Source organism: Abramis brama (genome assembly GCF_963993115.1).
Source record: "Abramis brama genome assembly, chromosome: 9".
Taxonomy (NCBI): domain Eukaryota; kingdom Metazoa; phylum Chordata; class Actinopteri; order Cypriniformes; family Leuciscidae; genus Abramis; species Abramis brama.
In genome coordinates this window covers 8,959,021-8,978,298 of record NC_139971.1, presented here as the reverse complement: position 1 = coordinate 8,978,298, position 19,278 = coordinate 8,959,021, and the positions used below count along the sequence as shown (strand labels likewise).

Sequence of the window (19,278 nt, the reverse complement as noted above, 5' to 3'; positions counted from 1 at the left end):
CTAAGGGCTTTCTTAACTTAAGGACTTTCTTGCTACTGGGCTCTGACCCTAAACTTTTGAATGGTAGTGTAATCTAACTCAATCTCAAGACAGAACCAGCACATAAGAATACATTTTTTCGTGAAGCAAACTATTCTGGTTACGCGATACCAGCAATAGAAATATATGTAGGTTATTTAGGGGTGCCTAGTCTGTCTCTAGTCACATTCGATTTAGACTGCAAACTCACAACTTGAATAGAATTTCTTGTTCCACTGTGCTGTGTGATTCAGTAGCAGCACAGCACCTTTCCTGAATAGCAGTGTTGAAATAACTGACGGTGTGTCTCTTTTAGGCCTGATACACAGACACATGTGGGGTTTCTTTTTGTCTCTTCTTTCGAATAAGTTTATATTCATAACTTTATATCCTTCAGTGGCTCAGCCAAATGCCTTATAGTTTAGCTGCCCAACTCAACAAGGTTGATGCTGTTAATTTGAGAAATGTCTAGCTAGAAACTTGTAATGATTGCTGTTTGTCTTCACCATTGGGCTGACGGGTGTGTAGGAAGTGCTGAGAGTAGGGCTGGAAGAGTAGTCAGCTTGTGAAACTGAATTTGAGGTGTTCCTCATCTACTGCCCATCCATCCCACACTGCTCTCTGCTGTTTAATTCCCAACCTCTCCAGGTTGCAGCAAGAGCAAGTAAACCAAAAAGCAAATTCCCCACCTGAAAGTAGAAGATCTAATTCTAAGGCTTCCAAAGCCCCGCCCAGCTCTGCCGTCGGCTCCGCCCGCGGCCACGCCTCTCGAAGGTATCCCTTTTTCCTCCTCTATTGCGTGTGGGTCTTTTGTGACGCAAGTTCACCATGTGCATACTGCTTCTTCTTGGGTACTCAAGTCCTTCCCCTTTTTCTGTTTGTTTTTACAGGAACAGCCTCTCTCTATCCGTGGGTTCACACTCAATCCCAGATCCAGATTTAGAAGCAGCAGGGACTTCAGGCCAGCAAGGGAAACGGGAGGGCAGCAGCACCCGCGGTCTCAAACGCAGCTCCGCAACAGATCTCAACATCACCTTTTCGCCCAGCCCGGCCAAGCGGCCCAAAGCAGTGTCCAGCCACCTTTCGGAAAGTTCAGCCAGTGGGCCATCGGCCCCCGCAACCTCACCTGAAGTTACAGAGCCGAAGAAGGCTCCAGCATCTGTCAGCACCAAGTCCAAAAAGAGACGGTTAGCAGCCGAGCCGGCTCCTGCCAGAGCCCTGAGCAAGAAGAGCGCGTCCTACCCTGGCCCCAGTGGGGTCTCGAGCACCCCCTCTCAAAAGCGCAAGAAGGCAGACGCCTCTTCGTTGTCGTTCTCTTCCTCCTCCTCCTCCTTCCCCAGCTCGAGCAGCGCGGCAGCCCCCCTGCCACCCCGCAGCGAGGCCAGCCGGGCAGCCAAACCCACCAAGCTGGCGTCCAAATCGGCCGCCTCAGCCAAAGCTGGGTGTAGCACCGTGACTGACTCCTCCTCTTCCTGTGCCTCTTCCTCATCCTCCTCTTCCTCTTCCTCCTCAGCCGCCACAGGCGCCAACAGCTGTGCCCCTCAGGGCGCCCGGCTAAAGCAGGGCAAGGACCAGAGCAAAGCGCGGCGGTCGCGTTCGGCGTCCTCCCCTTCCCCCCGTAGGAGCAGCCGGGATAAAGAGCAAAACAAGGCTGCCGGCTCCTCCAAGTTTGACTGGACGTCCCGATTCAATTCCAAAGTCAACCTGCCAAAGCCCAAACTGTCCCTGCCGGGATCGGCCAAGGCTGAGACCTCCTCCAAGCCTGGGCCCTCCGGACTGCAGGCCAAACTAGCAAGTGAGTGCCCAAACTGCTATACAGAGAGTTTCCAATCATTAACTTCTGTACTTTTAAAGAGCTTTTCCTGGTTCAAAACAAGTTGATCCTGTTAAGCACTCACACTGAGATCACAAGTCTTTCCCATAGACCCACCAACAAGCAACAAGCATATACACATTATATGGTGTAATTTTTGTAAAAAAAAACAAACTAAAGCTTTCAGGCAATTCATGGTGTGGGGTTCTCAAGTTCTGACAAAATAGGAGACTAAATAGTCTGAAGGTTGGTGTGTCTAGGCGATCTTATTGAGACTGGTACAGACTACTGACATTTTTGGTATCATGACAGCACTAGTTAAATTTTACGGTATCAGTTTTGGTACCATTGAAAAATCCACTGGAACTATTTTAACTATTTGAAAATAAAAATATTGCATTACTAAAGGCACAATATGTAAGATTTTTGGATTAAAATATTCAAAAACCACTAAAACAATGATATTTTGTTGATTTGTGTACTTGAGTTATCCCAAGTATTTCCAACAAGGTTTAAATCCAGAGAAATCCGCATTTTTAACCAGTTCAATGTGTCGCCTATCTATGACATCATCTGTGTTACCCTCGATTTATGGAAAACCCAAAGATCCTTTAATATATTATGCATTTTATTAGACTGGTGAGCAACTGTTTGGTTACGTTTATCAACAGAAAACCAATTATTTTTATATAGCTAAGCACGATTAGTCTTATTTTATCTCATTTATTTATTTATTTACTGTGAATAACGTTTGTACCATGCCTCAGAGACAACACTATTTGTAGTTGTAGTGGCTAACAGCAAAATCAGAAAAAGCTTTATTTGTAAGAAGAATAATACTGCATTTTAGAGCATTAGCTCATCCATGAACTTGAGTCCCGTCGGATTGCTTTCCATCGGCTCTCGAGGTGAAGACAACAACTCCCATGATTCCACACTCATTCACGCCGCCATCAAGCTATGTCTTTGTTATTGTTTTGAATAAGTGACCTCTAGCGGCGAAACTTGCATACTGTGCCTTCAATAAAAAATATTTTAAATAAATAATACTTTAAAACAGCATATTTTCAATTAAATAAACAAACATTGCTTTACAATAGGTAAGTAAACATTTAGTAAGAAATTGAAAAAAGGAACACATTACATAAAACAAGTGGAAGTTCTGTTAGTTTGCGTTTGCATTTACATTATCAGATTTTTTTTTTTTGTCCCGTCCATTGCTTTGTCAATAAAAGCAGTTTTGAATGACTACAATGCTCAACACTTTAAAAAACACGTTTTCACAGAGCATGCATACTTATATGCACAGGAGCATTTGAAAGCAGCCGCTTGTATGCATGCCGAATTGAGTTTACTATTACTATTGGTCCTGCAGAAAAGCTGGTATTACATTTAAAAAAAATCAGTATCAGTGCCAGGACTTCTGACAACACTAATTGAATCAGGTGGTGTATTGAGCGTTGTGTAGCTGTAAAATCAGGGCTGGGCTCTTTTATCTAGATGTCAATGTGTGCACAGTCTTGAACAGCCTACATTCTACATCTAGGCTTCAGTTTCATCAGAGCTGCACATGTAGAACACCAGCTGCAGTGGTGCTAGAAGTGGACTTCAGTATTCAGACACCTGCTGGAAGTTAGGCAATGACACGAGCTTTTCCATGACAGATCTGATCTAGGTCTTCTGCAATGGACGCTGTAGGTGTTGACAGACATGTAGAGTGACATGAGAATAATTCAATCAAGAATATTTGGAGGATTTTACACATTATGCTAATTACACTGCTTTCGATCCTGTTAAGGCGAGACACTACAGGTGAATAGGGTAAAATTGTTAACTTACAGATATCAACATCAAACTTTACCAGTTGATTACTCGCATGAATAGGAGAAAAAAATGCATTGCAAGTTTTTTGTAATTTTATTTTTAAATATGCTAATGAGGCTATATCTAATTAAATATGCGCTAATTTGCATATATTTTGAAGTGACGAATCTGACCATTGAAAAAAACAAGGTTCAAAATTATTTTTGCATTTTGTTGATATATTCAATGAAAAGACATGTTCAGAGGGGATTATGAATATCCCCTTTTGTTACCCTGTAAATCAGAAAATACTGGCAATAGCCTTAAATTGATTTCCGCCCTATTTTTAGGCATAAAATGTCATATAAATCAGGCCAAGAATGATATATCAACAAATCCCTCTGAACAAATCTTCACAATATAGTTAGAAATACGACTGTAAAGTTTGGTGTATGTAGGTGCTACAGAAGTGGAAAATCATCACTAGGAGTGCAAGAAAAAACTCATTTTGAGAAAACGGCCTTTAAAGATTTTTATGGCAAAATTCCACTAATTTCTATTGAAAGCCATGAATTACAGACAAAATATGCTTTAGGTCCAAGTAAAATCCATCTATCACACTGTTTAACATCCAAAACTCATTATTGCTTCATCCATCACTGATCATAACATCCAAAACAACACATCAACAGTCCATCACATAGGTGGAATGGAAAAACTAAATGCCGTTATATCACAGTCCCTCAGGCAGATTCATATTTAGCTGTCAGTGGAGCTGCTGTACCCTCTCCTAGGAAAACTTCCAGCTTATTTTCTGGTGCTAACTTTGGGAAGTTTTATTCTTTTGGCTATTTGTCCAAGGTGTAAATCACTTAGTGAAGATACTTTTTCCCAGTGGAGGAGGAAGTGCATCTCTGTCTGACCCAGTTGGTGGTCACTGAGCCTGTATTTAGTCAGGGTCTGTCTTTTCTTCTCTGACAGTGTGCAGATACTCTGTCAAATAACAATTTAGTCTACTTTGTTTGCTTTCTCCAATGTTCTAAATATTGATATTTTGAATGATTCATAATTAGTTTTGTTCTGTTGAGTTGTTTTGAACCACTGCTGAAGGGAGCCTGGTTGGTTAGCTTCACCATCAGCTGACTGAGGGGACTGTTTTCAGGATTTGGCTTGTGGGTTTTAAGTGCTTTGAAATGTAATGTGTCTTTTTGACTTACATTTAGATGTGTTCAAAATGTTACAGCTTGTTCGTAACGCATCGACGCACTATGGTTACTCATTGCGCGGCTCGCGAGCCTCATGCGGCCCGCCAAGCTTTAATTTGTTGCTCGCATGGCTGTAAAAAATACGGCGATATCATGCAGCCACTCACTACAGATATTTCTTAAAAACATTAAAAATAAGTAGGGCTATAACATAACCCATTACAAACTCAAAGTGTCAGCTATATTACAAATAATTTCGATCGGATTGAAAGAGGTGGTTTATCGAGAGAACATGTAAACACTTGGTCGATTGAGAACCGAAACTGAAAGGACGACGTATGCACTCCTACCTATCAGTGCGGCTCTCATGAAAAAAAATGTGAAGACCCATATGGCATTTCATCATCTTTTGTCTTTGTTGGTAATCCCTTGTCTTCTAGCTAATGACAACTGTTTTCGACTTCTCTGAGAGAATTGTACACGCATATCTTTCGACATTTTGAACTACCGCGGAAATGTCAGAGCGCGTCACGTGACGATTCTGAACGAATCACGTTGTCAGAAATTGGCATCAGCCAATGAGATTGCGCATTTCGAGTTAAATCACCTGTTTTACTTTCATGATTTGTTGCTGATAGACAGGAAATTATCATATTTGGATCCGACAGCATTGAAAAGAAGAGAGAGAGCTTTCCAACGGTATACGAGATGAAGGGGTACAGAGAGCGATCGCGGAGCAGCGGGATGATTTAGAACGCCAACTTTTGATGAATTTAGGCGAAATCTGCACACTCAAACAGACAAAGTGTAGTAAAATAAAGACCTAAATGTGTATTTTGGACTTTTTTTCAGCACAAGTCTGAAAGAATACATATTATTGAAGACAAATAACCCAAAATCTCAAAATTGACCAGTGAAAAAAAAACGATGTTTTTGCCTGCCGTGTCTCGCCTTAAGCACTCACACTGAGGTCATTAGTCTTTCCCATAGACCCACCAACAAGCACACATACACATTCTATTTACTCTTGGCAATCTTGAAGTCAAACACACAAAGCATACTTGGTTTATGTTTTGAGCTTAAATATGATTTTCAAGTACTTTTGTTTTATTCCTTTCTGAATCTGGGTCATATTTCAGCCCAAAATCAAAAGGAAAATGGAGAGATAAATTTAGCATATCTTCCCACCAAATTTGTAGTGGAAACCAAATTATCATTTTGTCAATTTTTTTCCAATTTTTTTTTCTTTTCTTTAGATTTTGGGGTGAAATATAACCTGTGTGTTCTTGACTGTTTTCATTAGATTCAACCTCACAGGCATGGTAAATTGTTGGTATTTCTACTGTAATTTCATCTGATCCTTGACCTGAGGGCTTATATCCTGAGCAACCCAGCCTTCACAAATCAATGTCTTCAGTAATGGCGTGATCGTTGTGATGGTGATCATTTCTTGCCCCAGTAATAGCGGATGGAGCTTTGGTCATGGCAGGGGGAGCTGGCTCAGATTTCAGTCCAGTTCAGTGCCAGTGTCCTGGGCTAAAAATACCAGCCTCCTGCTGCCTTACAGTATTGTATGGACAAGAGTCGCGGCTGGATGTATGCTGAGGTAGGAAGGGCTTTTGGTATAGTAGTTATTTTCTGTGCGGATGAGCCTAGCAGAGCTTTGAAATATCATAATGCCCAGAGGTGGGTCAGCACGCTGGCATGCATGGATAATATCTAGGCTTGTGCTATTGGTTGGATGTTTAGGATCACGTATCGGTTAGATGTTTGTCTTGTCCCTGATTTATCCACTAATGGTTGCTGTAAAGTGTTCTGTGAAGGCTCGTTGGAGGTGTTTATCTTGAGTAAGAGAGGTCATCCTGTGTAGACAGGTCAGGCTGGGTTGATTATGGAAAGACATGAAGAGTCACGGGAGGGCATGCTGCCAAAGGGCAGGGGGCAGAACTTTGCCCAGAATAGACCCTCAGTGTTAAGGTTCATCTGACTTTACAGGGAAAGCACTGTCAGAGGTCTTTTAAAGGTTTTGTCTTTCATTTTTCCTTCACTTTCTTTCTTTATCCAGCAGGCTGAGTGTTATGATGGTACATATACTGTGTTTCAGATGAGCTTTTGAAATTGAAACCGCTTCAAACAGTTTAGTTTTGATGCATTGTGCCACTCAGGTCTTGTGTAACTCTTGGTTGTTAATGGTTGCTAAGCAACAATAGTGCATATTAATATAGAATTCAACAGATGTGCAGTTAAATGATCACAGGTTTCTCGCACATAGTGAAATGGCTTGATTTCACTTTGATTTTGATTTATTTGAACTAAAAATAAAACTGAAAAAATATATTGTCGTCAGACTAAATTTTGTGTTGTTCACCAGATCTGGCCAAACAGATTCATACTTTCACGTTGTTTGGTTCACAGTGTTAATATTTTACACACTTAAGATATATATTGTGCAAACAATAGATTGTCTGTCAAATAAAAGATATTGTCTTCTGTCAGTGTGCTTCAATGCTGCCTGTGTAATTTTGCACTGCGTCCAAGGCAATAGGCAGCCGACTTGTTGAAATGTTTGTTTAAAATCAAATTAAAACGATTGAATGTTAAGAATTTTAAATATATAGCTTCAAAACAAAAGCAAGTAGTTGAATAATAAAGAGGAACAAAGAAACATTACAAGCAATAAACAAATATTGCTTTCAGTATTTAAAAGGATCTGAACGTTTTCCATTCAAGAGCTGTGAGTGATTTTTTTTCTCTATCTCAGCTTAACTACCGTTTTATTATAACTGTTGACATCAGTTAGCGGGAGATTTAATTGGCTATATTCAAAATAATGCACTGATCTCTTTTGAAATGTAATTCTTTTGTCCTGTCTGTTAAATTCCTTAAGACCTAACTGACCGTGTTTACATTAATTTCACGTCAATGAAGCATTTTGAGATGCAAGTATATTTAACCACTTGCATGCACACTGCTGCATGGCCGATCACTCTTCACAAAGCGCGCGCAAGCATTTTAAATAGAAAGCAGCCTTCTGTCAGCGTGTTTCATATTTTTAATATATAAGCCCACTGCATTCCAAACGACATAAATTATGCCTTCGTGTAGCATTTGTAAGGAAAATACCAGTGGGCGAGACCACACACTGCAAGCGTACCATCAAGCAAAGCGTGTTTCTCACAGCGCATATCCTGTGCAATGAAGCCTGCGAATGTCTTTGTAATTCGCTTCAACCTTTCCAAACTTTTATGAAAGATTATTTTATGGAAGGTGTGTGTGTGTGTGCTGAAGGTTACAAAAACAACTAAAACAACAATTAGGTCTATTTTATTTTAGTTATTAGTTATTTTTTTTTGTGTGTTGTGGCCAGTGAAAATTTCAACCACTGGCCCAACCGGACCAGTAGAAAACCATGGATTTAAAGGTGAACTATGCAGGTTTCTTTACCTTAACTGAACAGCTTTGGAGTCATTGGAATGGTTATATGACTTTTTTTCGGGTTGAATGGTGGTCTTCTCGCACCCCCCCTAGCGCCTTTGAGCAGAAAAACCACCCTTGCAACTTTGGGCCGGCAGACCGGAAAGATTTGCTTTACGGCACTGCACACATACACTATCTAAACATTTATATGCTAGCCTTCTGTGTATCATACATACCTCAGTGGACATGGCTCCGTGCGTTCGCCGGCTTCTTTGAAAACAAATGCACATGATGGGAGGGGGGCGAGTCGCCAACGAGTTTTGACGACAGTGTTGTCAAATATCTATTCCGAAGCTGCAGGGGGAGCTCTATAGAGAAACTCACGAGCAAAAAGCGAGAAAATAGCGAAGAAATTGCCAAAACTGCATAGCGCTGCTTTAATGTAGTACAGCTGTACCCATGGTGCTGTGGCAGAAATAGTCAAATATTTTTCTATATATTCATCTCAAGGTTCGTACTACCTTTTGAGAGTGAAATTCAAGCACTTTTCAAGGTCTTTCAAGTGCTTCACACTTTTTCCAGCACTTCAAACCTCTAAGTATTATCCAATTTTAATTAATTTTTTTATTGTGATGATTTGTAAAACTAAAAGGTTAACACTTTGTGGCAAACAAGCACTTTTTAAAAAAAAAGTTATGAAATTATCACTATAACCAGTAGATGGTGTCAGAGGAGCACTTGAATATCCGCAATTTTGCGGGCATGAGGGACCCCCTCGAAAATGAGATGTTAAATCTGAAAGGGCTATCCTTTCAATAAATTCAAATTCATTAGACTTATTAGCCTTTTCCACACCCTAATATATGGGAAAAGTAGGAAGTCACAAAGTCTCAAGAAAAACAAACTTTTCTTCAAATTGTGACTGAATTACATAGAAAACGAGTGCAAAACGCTCCTTTTATAATCACTGAAGCTGTCGGTCAGTTCAGTGTGATGCTCTTGAAGAACAATGATACATTTAATACGAGTAAAATATAAAAATAAAAAAAATTATATAAAAAAAAGAAAAGAAAACGTTTTTGCATGCTACTGTTGTTAATTTTATCTACATATTAATTCAAGCTCAGTTAATTCAATTGAAGCTTAATTTTACATTTCCAATAAACAAACATGTAATATTATTAGTAACTGCACTTATTAATGCAAAAGAATAGTGATTTTATGATTAAATTAACTTGATAAATTTTTCCCCATAGTTGCCAAATCCGTTCCATCAAACATCAAAAGTGGCACCGGTGCCACTGCTCTCAAATGTTAGTCTGGAGCCCTGAACCTTCTGAAGTTCATTCATGTTTATTTTGTGCTAAAATAAAGTAGTAAACAGAGCATGTGAGCGGAGTGGAGCGGTGAGAATCTCCGCTCATCACTCACGGAACTGTTCACCCCTCCGCTCCCCCGCTCAAAGCTACATCAGGCCGCTCTGCTCATTATCGCTCAGCGCTCAACGTGGTTTGCTTCGCGCTCCACTCAAATCGCGCCCCGCTCGCTCCAAAAAGGAAAAAAATCTACATGTATATCACTTTTAGCTTAGGTAGCCTTACCTCCTAAAGAACTAATGAGTAACAACAACATTTTTCAAATAGAAATGTTTTATTTCAAATTACAGGCCTATGTAAGAAGGAATATAGCCTACACAAAAAGTCTTGTAAAATTAAACGAATAAATGGGCCTAATAATATAAATAAAAATTATATAAACAAAAATGATACATTTTTTAAAAGTAAATTAACTATAAGGCCAGAATTTTGATAAGTGAACTTTTGCGCAACGTGAACGATTAAAATTTAAATTGGCTTCCATACACACAAATAGCTGTAAAATTAAACGAATAAATGGTCCTAATAATATAAATATTATTACAGACGACACAAATTCGGCTAAATAAAACGAACCATTAGGTCTACTTGAATGAAAAAACTAATTTGTTTGAATATTACGCTATATTTAATTTACACTTTGTAAGTTACCGTATTCAATTTGCTAACCTTTTGTTTTCTTCCCAGCGTGTTCGCGTAGCTCACGTTCATGTTTTCGAGAGATGTGTCTTTTGAGATTCCAAAATGAATCTTTGCTGACTGAAACGATGTCTCCACATTCGTTTTCTTGTACCACATTATCTTAGTTAGTTATATTAATAGTACACCTGACCTGTATGACCTGTTTTGACTGAAAATAGTCTACTGTTGATGACTGCAAGACAGATGGATGCTGGTTTAGGTTTGACTGAGCATGCTTCAGACTCGTGGTGTGAGCGGAGCGAAATTGGAGCGGGAAATAAGGCGATGCTCCGTCCTTTTAAAAATGCCGCTCTGCGCTCTGTCCAAGATCCGCCCGCTCGCTCCTGTTTTTTAACATTAATATGAGTTCCCCTAGCCTGTATATGGTCCCCAAGTTTCTAGAAATTTTAATCGGTGTAAATCGAGCTTTTGCTATCTTTCTCTGCCTTTGAGAAAATGGAAGCTCAACCGGGCTGATCTTGAATCTCCTCCTTATGACGTTATAAGGAGAAATGTTACCTCCCCTTTCTCTGCTTTGCCCGCCCAGAGAATATTTTCCGCCCATGAGAAAATGAGCTAGGAAGTAGGAACGCGCGCGCGATTTTAGTTTGTCCACGGGAGATCGAAGCATAATAGCGTAATAATTGCTCAATAATTGGATGTACAAATGAACACCGAAGGGTCAATACAGAGCTGGGCTTGCTGAACGTCTGAAACTAAAGTCTGGATCACTCTCTTTGGCTCAGCTACACACCTCAGACATGTAAGTCAACTAATGATATAAGTGTGTTGCTTTACTGTTTATGGTTACATAGCTTGTTACACGTAGAATGTGGCTGTAACATTAGCTATGCAGTTACTTGCGCTAATGTAAAGGTAGACAGCATCAAGTATGTGTGTGAATACACACACTGTAACGCGAGTGTTGTACACTTCTTTGTTATTTGGATAACCGTTTTCCTGTTGGTTATATGGCGCGCGCGATATCCGCATTTCAAGATCGCAGAGCTTGATGTAATTGTAATAAGATAAATTACAGACGTTACAGATCTCCCATGAAAAGGCAACAGTAGGTTAGCGTTAGCTACATGATAACTGTAAACCATCCGAATAAAGTACCGTATCCAGACATAATATTTTAAACTAACCATTCGGAAACGTCCTGCTGGAGCCGCTGAGTTGCAACTTCTTCATCCGTTGCTTCTCCATCTGGATCAGATTCTGGGTCAAACTGAAATGCTTGAACGACTGCGTGTCTTCGTGCCATTGCAATATATCCAACGTGAACATGCATGGTACCGTTGCGCAAGATGGTCAAGGCCACACCCACCCTCCACCTTGCACCGCCTTTCTCCTCCTCATGAACATTTAAAGCTACAGACACCGAAACGGCCCGTCTGAAGGAAGCTCATTCTGGGACTGGCTTGTAGTGGCTATAATTCTGCACCGAGGCTGAATTTTTGGAAAGAGATTTCAGATACAGTACTAGGGACCACGGCACGACCACTAAGGCCTATATTAAAGCCTACAAAAAGTAGCATGTCATGGGACCTTTAAAGGGGTCATATGGTGGTTCTAAAAAGAACATTATTTTGTGTATTTGGTTTAATGAAATGTGTTAATGTGATTTTAGGTTAAAAAAGTCATTATTTTACACATACTGTACATTATTGTTGCACCTCTATGCCCCACCTTTCTGAAAAGCGCATTGTGCTCTGATTGGCCAGCGATCCAGTTCATTGTGATTGGCCCAAAAACCTTAAGCGTGGGACAAATGTCACGCCCCCCTTACCATATTTGGAACATCAGCTTCCAGAGCAATAATGACAGGTGATAATGTCGGTAACCTTATCAATTTGAGGCCGATTCTGATCCGGAAAATGCAGATGACCAAGCGGATCAATCAAATTTGCCAGCGCGACTGGACCAGATCGTATCAGATTGGTAAGGTTTTATTTCATTGGGGACATAGTTACTGATTATAATGACTTATTCTGCATTTTTACATGTCGCGCAACTGGTGTAAGAACACTATGTAAACAAAACTATGTCTGCATTTGTGATCGTAGAAACGACAAGCAAGGCCTACTCTATACTGCTCAAAACTCGCGTTTGAATAGTCAGTAGCAAATTCTTAAAATATGAAAACATACTTATAGGCTGTGTCTGTGAGTCAGAAGCGCCAGAATGTACATGCAAAGATGGAATTGGCCCACTTTCTAGAATCAGCTTTTGTGCACAGCCGGCCTTGTAGCTACTCTCCCACATTCTGGAAACAGTCCTCCGAAAAATGCGCAGCACACAGTCGAAGATTTTAGTTGGACTGTTCTGGAACAGTGTTGTAAATAAAGCTTAACCACTTTTCTAATTGTGTCCTCTTTTGGAAGGCCAAACAAAGTATTTTGGCTTTTGCAACAAAAACCACAGCATCTCCACGATATGGCGGCGCCGGCGGCAACAATAATACAGAGAATAAATGTCACGCCTTGTTTCTTTGCGTATACTTTGGGCGGTGTTATGAAACTCTTTCCCCCACACACTGACGTAGATTTGTGGGGGTGTATTTGAAGTGTTTTAGGAAGGCGTGGCTGAGCCTTAACTTTTATAAAGAATATCTCTTTAGGTTTGTCATTTTGAGCTTTATAGCTCTGCAGATCTTATACATGCACAAACAGTTACATAACACACACAAAACAAAAGGAAAACAATCGTATTATATGACCCCTTTAAGAATCAGTATCGGTTCTTCAAAATGTGAATCAATTCAAATTGAGAATTTTTTTTTAACCCAGACCTAATTAGAACACATCTCTCTGTAAACAAAAAGAAAGAAAAAATAACACAAATCTGTTGCATTGACCGCACAATAATGTTTGTGTCGTTCTGAACAGACTGACATTTGTCTGTGTAAATAGACATTTAAAATTTGGTCAAACTAAGTTATTTTAGGATTATGCCTTAAGATGCTATGTTTCACACATATTTCTGGCTTAATCAGAAAGAGAGCATATGACTGTGGCTGATGAGGAGCTTATGTTATCATTAAGTGTAGATGGTACGATGTGACTCATTTTACACACAGTGCTAATGAGATGCTGTGCAGAATGTGCTGGTTTCTGTGGAAAGTCTTTACTCCACTGCTTCTGACACTACTCGCCAAGAGATGATCCGTTCACATGCACTTTGCAGGACTGCTTTGCTTGATCTGAGGTGCTACAGAGATCTGTCACGGCACATTAAGGCTATGTTCACACTTAGCGTCTTTTTTCAAACTGCCAGCGTCTGTTCTACATTATAACCCTATGGAGTAAACTGTTTTTTCCAAAAAGTCCTGAGCGCTTTTTTAGACGCCACCGCTGGCGTCTTTTTCTGCAGCTCAGAGCGTCTTTTTAAGTTGAAAAAAGTTCAACTTTTCTGAAAAGAACGCCCTACGTCAAGCGCCTTTTTGACAGCTGACCAATCAAAATGAGTATCTCTCATATATTGAAATCGAGTTTTATGTTTTTATTTGCTTTGTTGTGCATTTGAGTCATATTACAAAAATGATTGAGGCCAAACATAAAATAACATTTATAAACTGTCACTTCACCTCGTGACAGCAGCAAGCAGGCTCCTGATTGGTTAACGCGGCGCGAATTGACGCAGAAGTTCAGATTTTTCAACTCGGGCGGCAGACGCGAATTCGCGTCAAACGCGTGAATGCACAAATAGCACTAAAATCATTCGCGCGTAACGCGTCAGACGCTCAATTCGCGCCATTCGCGCGAACGAGGCGTATTCGCGTCTACTGTGCCGCGCTCTACGCCCCATTCGCGCCGCAGGAATTTTTTACGCGCGTAATGCGTCTTTGCATTGACTTAACATTGAAATCACTCGCGCCTGACGCGCTATTCGCGTCCGGTGTGAACGCACCATAAGACTACAGCTTTGATATTTGACCACTGTTTATAATTAAACTCAGATCCATGACAGTAATTTCTTAATTTATGTCAGGAGTGCAAAATAATCAATCGGTAACTTAGATATTTTGAATGGAATAAGAACACGCACTCCTATTCAGTCATGTCTGCTGCGGTTTGTGTTCACACAGCTGCACTGAACAGTGTCCATAAGGGCTTTCTGAAGAATTTTCTTAAGAATTGCCCAGCCCTACATTACATGCATTTCAAACAAAGCTTCAGCTCATGTGCAGTTGCCACGTTCAGAACTGGATAAAGCCACCAGTGATTTCACTGGAGCTACTGGTAGCATAATTGCCGTTTTTTCCAATTATTACATCAAAAAAGACATGCTTGTCAGAATAACTTTTTTTTTTTTTTTTTGCAAAGTTTGGATACGTTTAAACGTGTGCAAATTTAAAATGATGATAATCGGACACAAACTGTCAAATATACAGCATCTTCTGGAGTAAATAAAGGATTAATTCTGTTCTTTGATTTATCATTGCAGCCTGCTGAGGAATGGAGTACTGTTCTCTGTATGATTAAACGCAGTGTTCTTCTGTGATCATCTCTCAGTGACTGGCTTTTAATTTACAGACATCCCACCCTGCAAAAACTCATTTCCAGGAGGTAGCGGCGAGTGATACCATTTTACATGCTCTCCATCGCCGACATTTTTATTTTTATATATATATATATATATATATATATATATATAATATATATGTGTCATATATGTCTTGGCTGACCACTTTTGGTCAGATTGCCGTAAACGCATCTTAATACCAGTTGGAAACGGGGCTTCTCTCTCACCCACTCAATTTCCGGGATTTCGTATATAATTTGCGGGCATCAGGGAGCCGCTATCAGTATGCAGGAGGGATGTCTGAATTTACGGCTTGCGTTCCTTTAACTGTCGCTCTCTTTCCCCTTCGTTCTGATTATTATGAGTGTAATGCTGTATGTTTCTGTCTCTAGGTTTGAGGAAGTCCACTAAGAAGCGTAGTGAGTCTCCCCCAGCAGAGCTCCCCAGCTGTCGGAGGAGCACACGTCAAAAGACCACGGGCTCTTGCGCCAGCACCAGGTACTGAACCACCAGCCTTTTCAATCCAGAACAGTCTACTGATCTAGAACATGCACATACTAATAAATCAAGCCAATTGGTGAGATGGATCACTCTGATTGACTGTCCTGCTTAGTGAACTAGCACAAAATGAAAAAGCAAAAGTAATGAAAGTGAGCAGGTGACAGTCAAGAGGGCACTCACAGAAGGCTGTTCTAATTTTTTTAATGATCTTATCTGGGCATCCCAATATGCGAATATTTTCATAACAACAAGGCCGTCTGTCATGAAGTAGGCCTACGTGATCAACATGATTCATATTCAAAATGGTAATCAAGCTCTGATTTGTTAACATTTTGTATATCCACAGTTGTAGTGTTGCTTTCCCTTTTTGAATGATGAGTATAGACTACTACCATCTGCTCAAATAGACTGTTATTTCCTTACACGTAGGTGAAGAATGCATGTGCTACTTGAACAACACAGTAAAAAAAACAAGGAAACACTTTTCATTCCCACCCAAAAAAATTATATATGACACTACCCTGACTAAGGACTATTGTGTCTGGATCTGATACAGAGATGACAATACATGAGTAGTTGGTTCCTCCATATTAATCCTATTCATTTACTTGTTAGATTTACTAGAACCATTAATCAGCCCCTCTATCCCCTCAGCTGTATTTTGTTGTAACTGCAGATGGGTGTTCCTGTTCAGTTACTTACATTACTGGAACTTCCAGTTCATCCTCATGAGAAATCTGGTGCAATGTTGTGTATTGTCTTTCAAAAGAGATTTGTTTATGAATGTTTGGGAACTCAAAGACAATGTTAAACGACAGTTATAAAACAGATAGTTCCGGTCCTTGATTTTGATTTGCTGAGGCTTGTTCTAAGCTGATATGAAATACTCTGAATCAGGGCCGTCCCAATCATGGGGCAGGGCCCAATGCGAGGTAACGTAAGCGGAACCCTCCCTTATCCGCTGTGATTGCATTGTGGTGGTGATGTCACCCTCTGTCTGTTCGTCACGGGGCCCAGTGCGATCGCACCGTTTGCACTGCCCTAAGGACAGCCCTGCACTTAACACAGAACTGACACCTCAAAACATGAATAATTCAGTTTTTGAAGTGTTTATTTTATGAATTAGGTATATGTAGTAACCTTTTACTTCTACTTCAGTGATTCTCAGTTGTCTGTTTGGTCATGTAGTGTATTTCAACCTTTATATTTGTAAAGATTTGTCTTTCCCTGCTACAAAGCCTAGGTTATATATATAAACCCAAGAATATTACTGAACTGGAGGCAATTGTTCATGAGGAATGGGCTAAGACTCATCAGAAACACTGCCAGAAGCTGTAAATTTTGCCAATAAATCTGAGTAATAATGGGGGTTGAATAATTTCAATTACAACTCTCTCTCTGTGTTTATATATATAGAATATAGAATATATATATATATATATGTTAGAATATATATAACTGTCAAACCCTGTACTGTATGATTATGGACATTTTATTCAAGTAAAGCATTTTTGATTGTTTGGCATCGTTTTAGTGTAGTATGTATTAATATACAAATTTTATTCAGAATATTGGGCTTTCCCTTTCACTGTTGTATTTTTACACCTTTTTAGTCGGCGAGGCTCAGGCCTGGGCAAGCGCGGGACAGCCGAAGCTCGCCGACAGGAGAAAATGGCCGACTCTGACAACAACCAGGATGGGGCCAATTCATCGGCCGCGCGCACAGAGGAAACGCCCCAAGGGGCGTCAGGTAAGAGAGCAGCAGTCCCCTAAGATTTTATTGTATATTGTTTGTGATACTGTGATGTGTGTTAAGAACACACTGACAGTACCTTAACACAGGCATGATAACGTATGTTTTATTCTACATCGGTCTCTTATACTCATTCTGTCTCTGCTGTGAAGCATCTAGCTCAGTAGCTGGAGCTGTTGGCATGACCACCTCTGGAGAGAGTGAATCAGATGATTCTGAAATGGGAAGACTGCAAGGCACGTTTGCTCTATTTTTATTTCATTAATTTTCTAAAAATACAGTTTGTGAAGATAAAGTAATTATATGTTCAGTGATAAGAAAAACAATGTGTTCTTAGTGTTATGTTAGTGTTATGTTTTGCACAAATTTCAACATTGAATAGATGATTATTAGATTATAGATGCGATTGGAGTATTTACAACATTGTATTTGTAAAAAATTGTGTTAGTGCATTGTAAGTATCTTGCGGTGTTGTTTGTTTACTTGTCGTAGTTTAATCAACTGTTTTATTTAAAATCGCTTAATTATCGTCACAATGCACAACTTTCTTATCTTCGTTATCGACAAAAATAAAAACTTTTGTTAACAAACCTCAGCAGTTTCATTGACCAAGACTGATCAAAGCATAATAAAACACAAACATCTAGTTGTGTGTGTGAGGTTTCATGTTTTGCTCTCTCCACAGCTCTGCTGGAGGCCAGGGGCCTTCCTCCTCACCTGTTTGGTCCCTTTGGTCCCCGTATGTCCCAGCTGTTTCATAGGACCATTGGGAGTGGAGCTAGTGAGTGACCTTGACTGATGTTTGTGACGTTTTTGTGGGATGATTAAATATTTCTTCTGCTCAAGGGGTCCGTCTTCTGTCTCCCTCTGCGCTTGCAGGCTCAAAGGCACAGCAGCTGCTGCAGGGGCTGCAGGCTACAGGTGACGAGTCCCAGCAACTCCAGGCTGCTATAGAGATGTGCCAGCTGCTAGTGATGGGTAACGAGGAGACGCTGGGAGGATTCCCTGTCAAGAGCGTCGTACCTGCCCTGGTGAGTATACTTGCATCAGGAAATTCACCTGGACTAAAGCCTACTAAAGTTTATTCTGGCCAAGAACACCCAATTAGACAGTGAAAAAATTCTTCAAATCGCCAAATAATAATGCCCAGATAGTGTTTGCTGGGTCGCTGCAGGTCCTTAAAAAGCCTTAAAGTCAGTTTCACAGGATTGTGTGAGTCTATTGGTGGTGGACCTCTGTTCCTCTAGGGGTCTGGGTGAATGCCAACCGAAACCCACCCTCCCTTCCCCCAGCCCATCCCTGACGTATATTAATTCACTTTAGATTACGTTAGGGAAATTACAATACTTTTGTATAATAATTTCTTCACTTGCAACAGGGCTTAAAAAAAATCAATCGGTTCACTGCAAGCAGAATCAGTATTTTAACGTTTCTGTTCATGTGTTCCTTCTGTAAAATTATCGTTCTGAAAGCGGTTTGATCAGAAAAAATACCAGTTAATAAAGTTTCCTTTTTTTTTTTTGACTATACTTTGTACTAGAGCTTGAATTGAAACATATACTGAAAGCTTGTGACTAAAACTCGTAACTAGAGTGGATCTTCAAACTGTCGGCAAAACCTCATACAATTGCTCCACCTGCCTCCATCTTGAATGAATTGCTGCTCAAATAGAGTACAAGATGCAAAAAGTGCTACTGGTGTATAAAGTTCGTATCTTGGTGCTCTTTGGATGTGGGATAGTTGAACTTGCACAAATCATACGAGGCCAAGGCACTTGGAGTGCTGCACACATTTTGGAGACCGTCTCTGCTCGTTTGCAGTGCACGGGTAAATAAAAAATTGGTTCCTTGAAAAAGTACTGCGTTTTCTTTAATCAAAACATGATGTGTGTAAAGGCTAATGTTTTATGTATTTGAGGAGCCAGAAGAGTGTCTTAGTCTGGTATTTGCCGTTTAGTCATAGCCAATACAGCCTGTGCGTAACACCTCGTCTTTCATAACACAAGCTTTTTGCCAAATATATTAAACGACTGTAAAAACTGAATGCCCACATAGCTACAATAACCTTTGTAAACTGTAAGTTGATGAAGACGTGATGCGATGCACTTACTGCCTCAGATGCAACCGTTTTAATGACGGACAAAACACAAATCTCTGACAAGTGACTCCATTTGGCCTAGGCCGT

General features: G+C 40.2%; 1 protein-coding gene across 7 annotated transcripts in view; it reads left to right on the top strand.

Moving 5' to 3' along the window:
• The window catches only part of trip12 (thyroid hormone receptor interactor 12), a 61,852-nt gene that overhangs the window by 16,135 nt on the left and 26,439 nt on the right, over positions 1 to 19,278 (top strand). For 4 of the 7 annotated variants that reach the window (XM_084125191.1, XM_084125193.1, XM_084125192.1 and 1 more), the window contains exons 3-9: positions 667 to 792; positions 909 to 1,813; positions 15,233 to 15,338; positions 16,955 to 17,091; positions 17,247 to 17,330; positions 17,780 to 17,875; positions 17,974 to 18,125. In XM_084125191.1, coding sequence (XP_083981317.1) covers positions 667 to 792; positions 909 to 1,813; positions 15,233 to 15,338; positions 16,955 to 17,091; positions 17,247 to 17,330; positions 17,780 to 17,875; positions 17,974 to 18,125 — 1,606 coding nt within the window. Of the gene's footprint in view, positions 1 to 666; positions 793 to 908; positions 1,814 to 6,397; positions 6,446 to 15,232; positions 15,339 to 16,954; positions 17,092 to 17,246; positions 17,331 to 17,779; positions 17,876 to 17,973; positions 18,126 to 19,278 lie in introns of those variants that run through there. The other 3 variants (XM_084125195.1, XM_084125194.1, XM_084125196.1) reach the window with 2 other exon arrangements.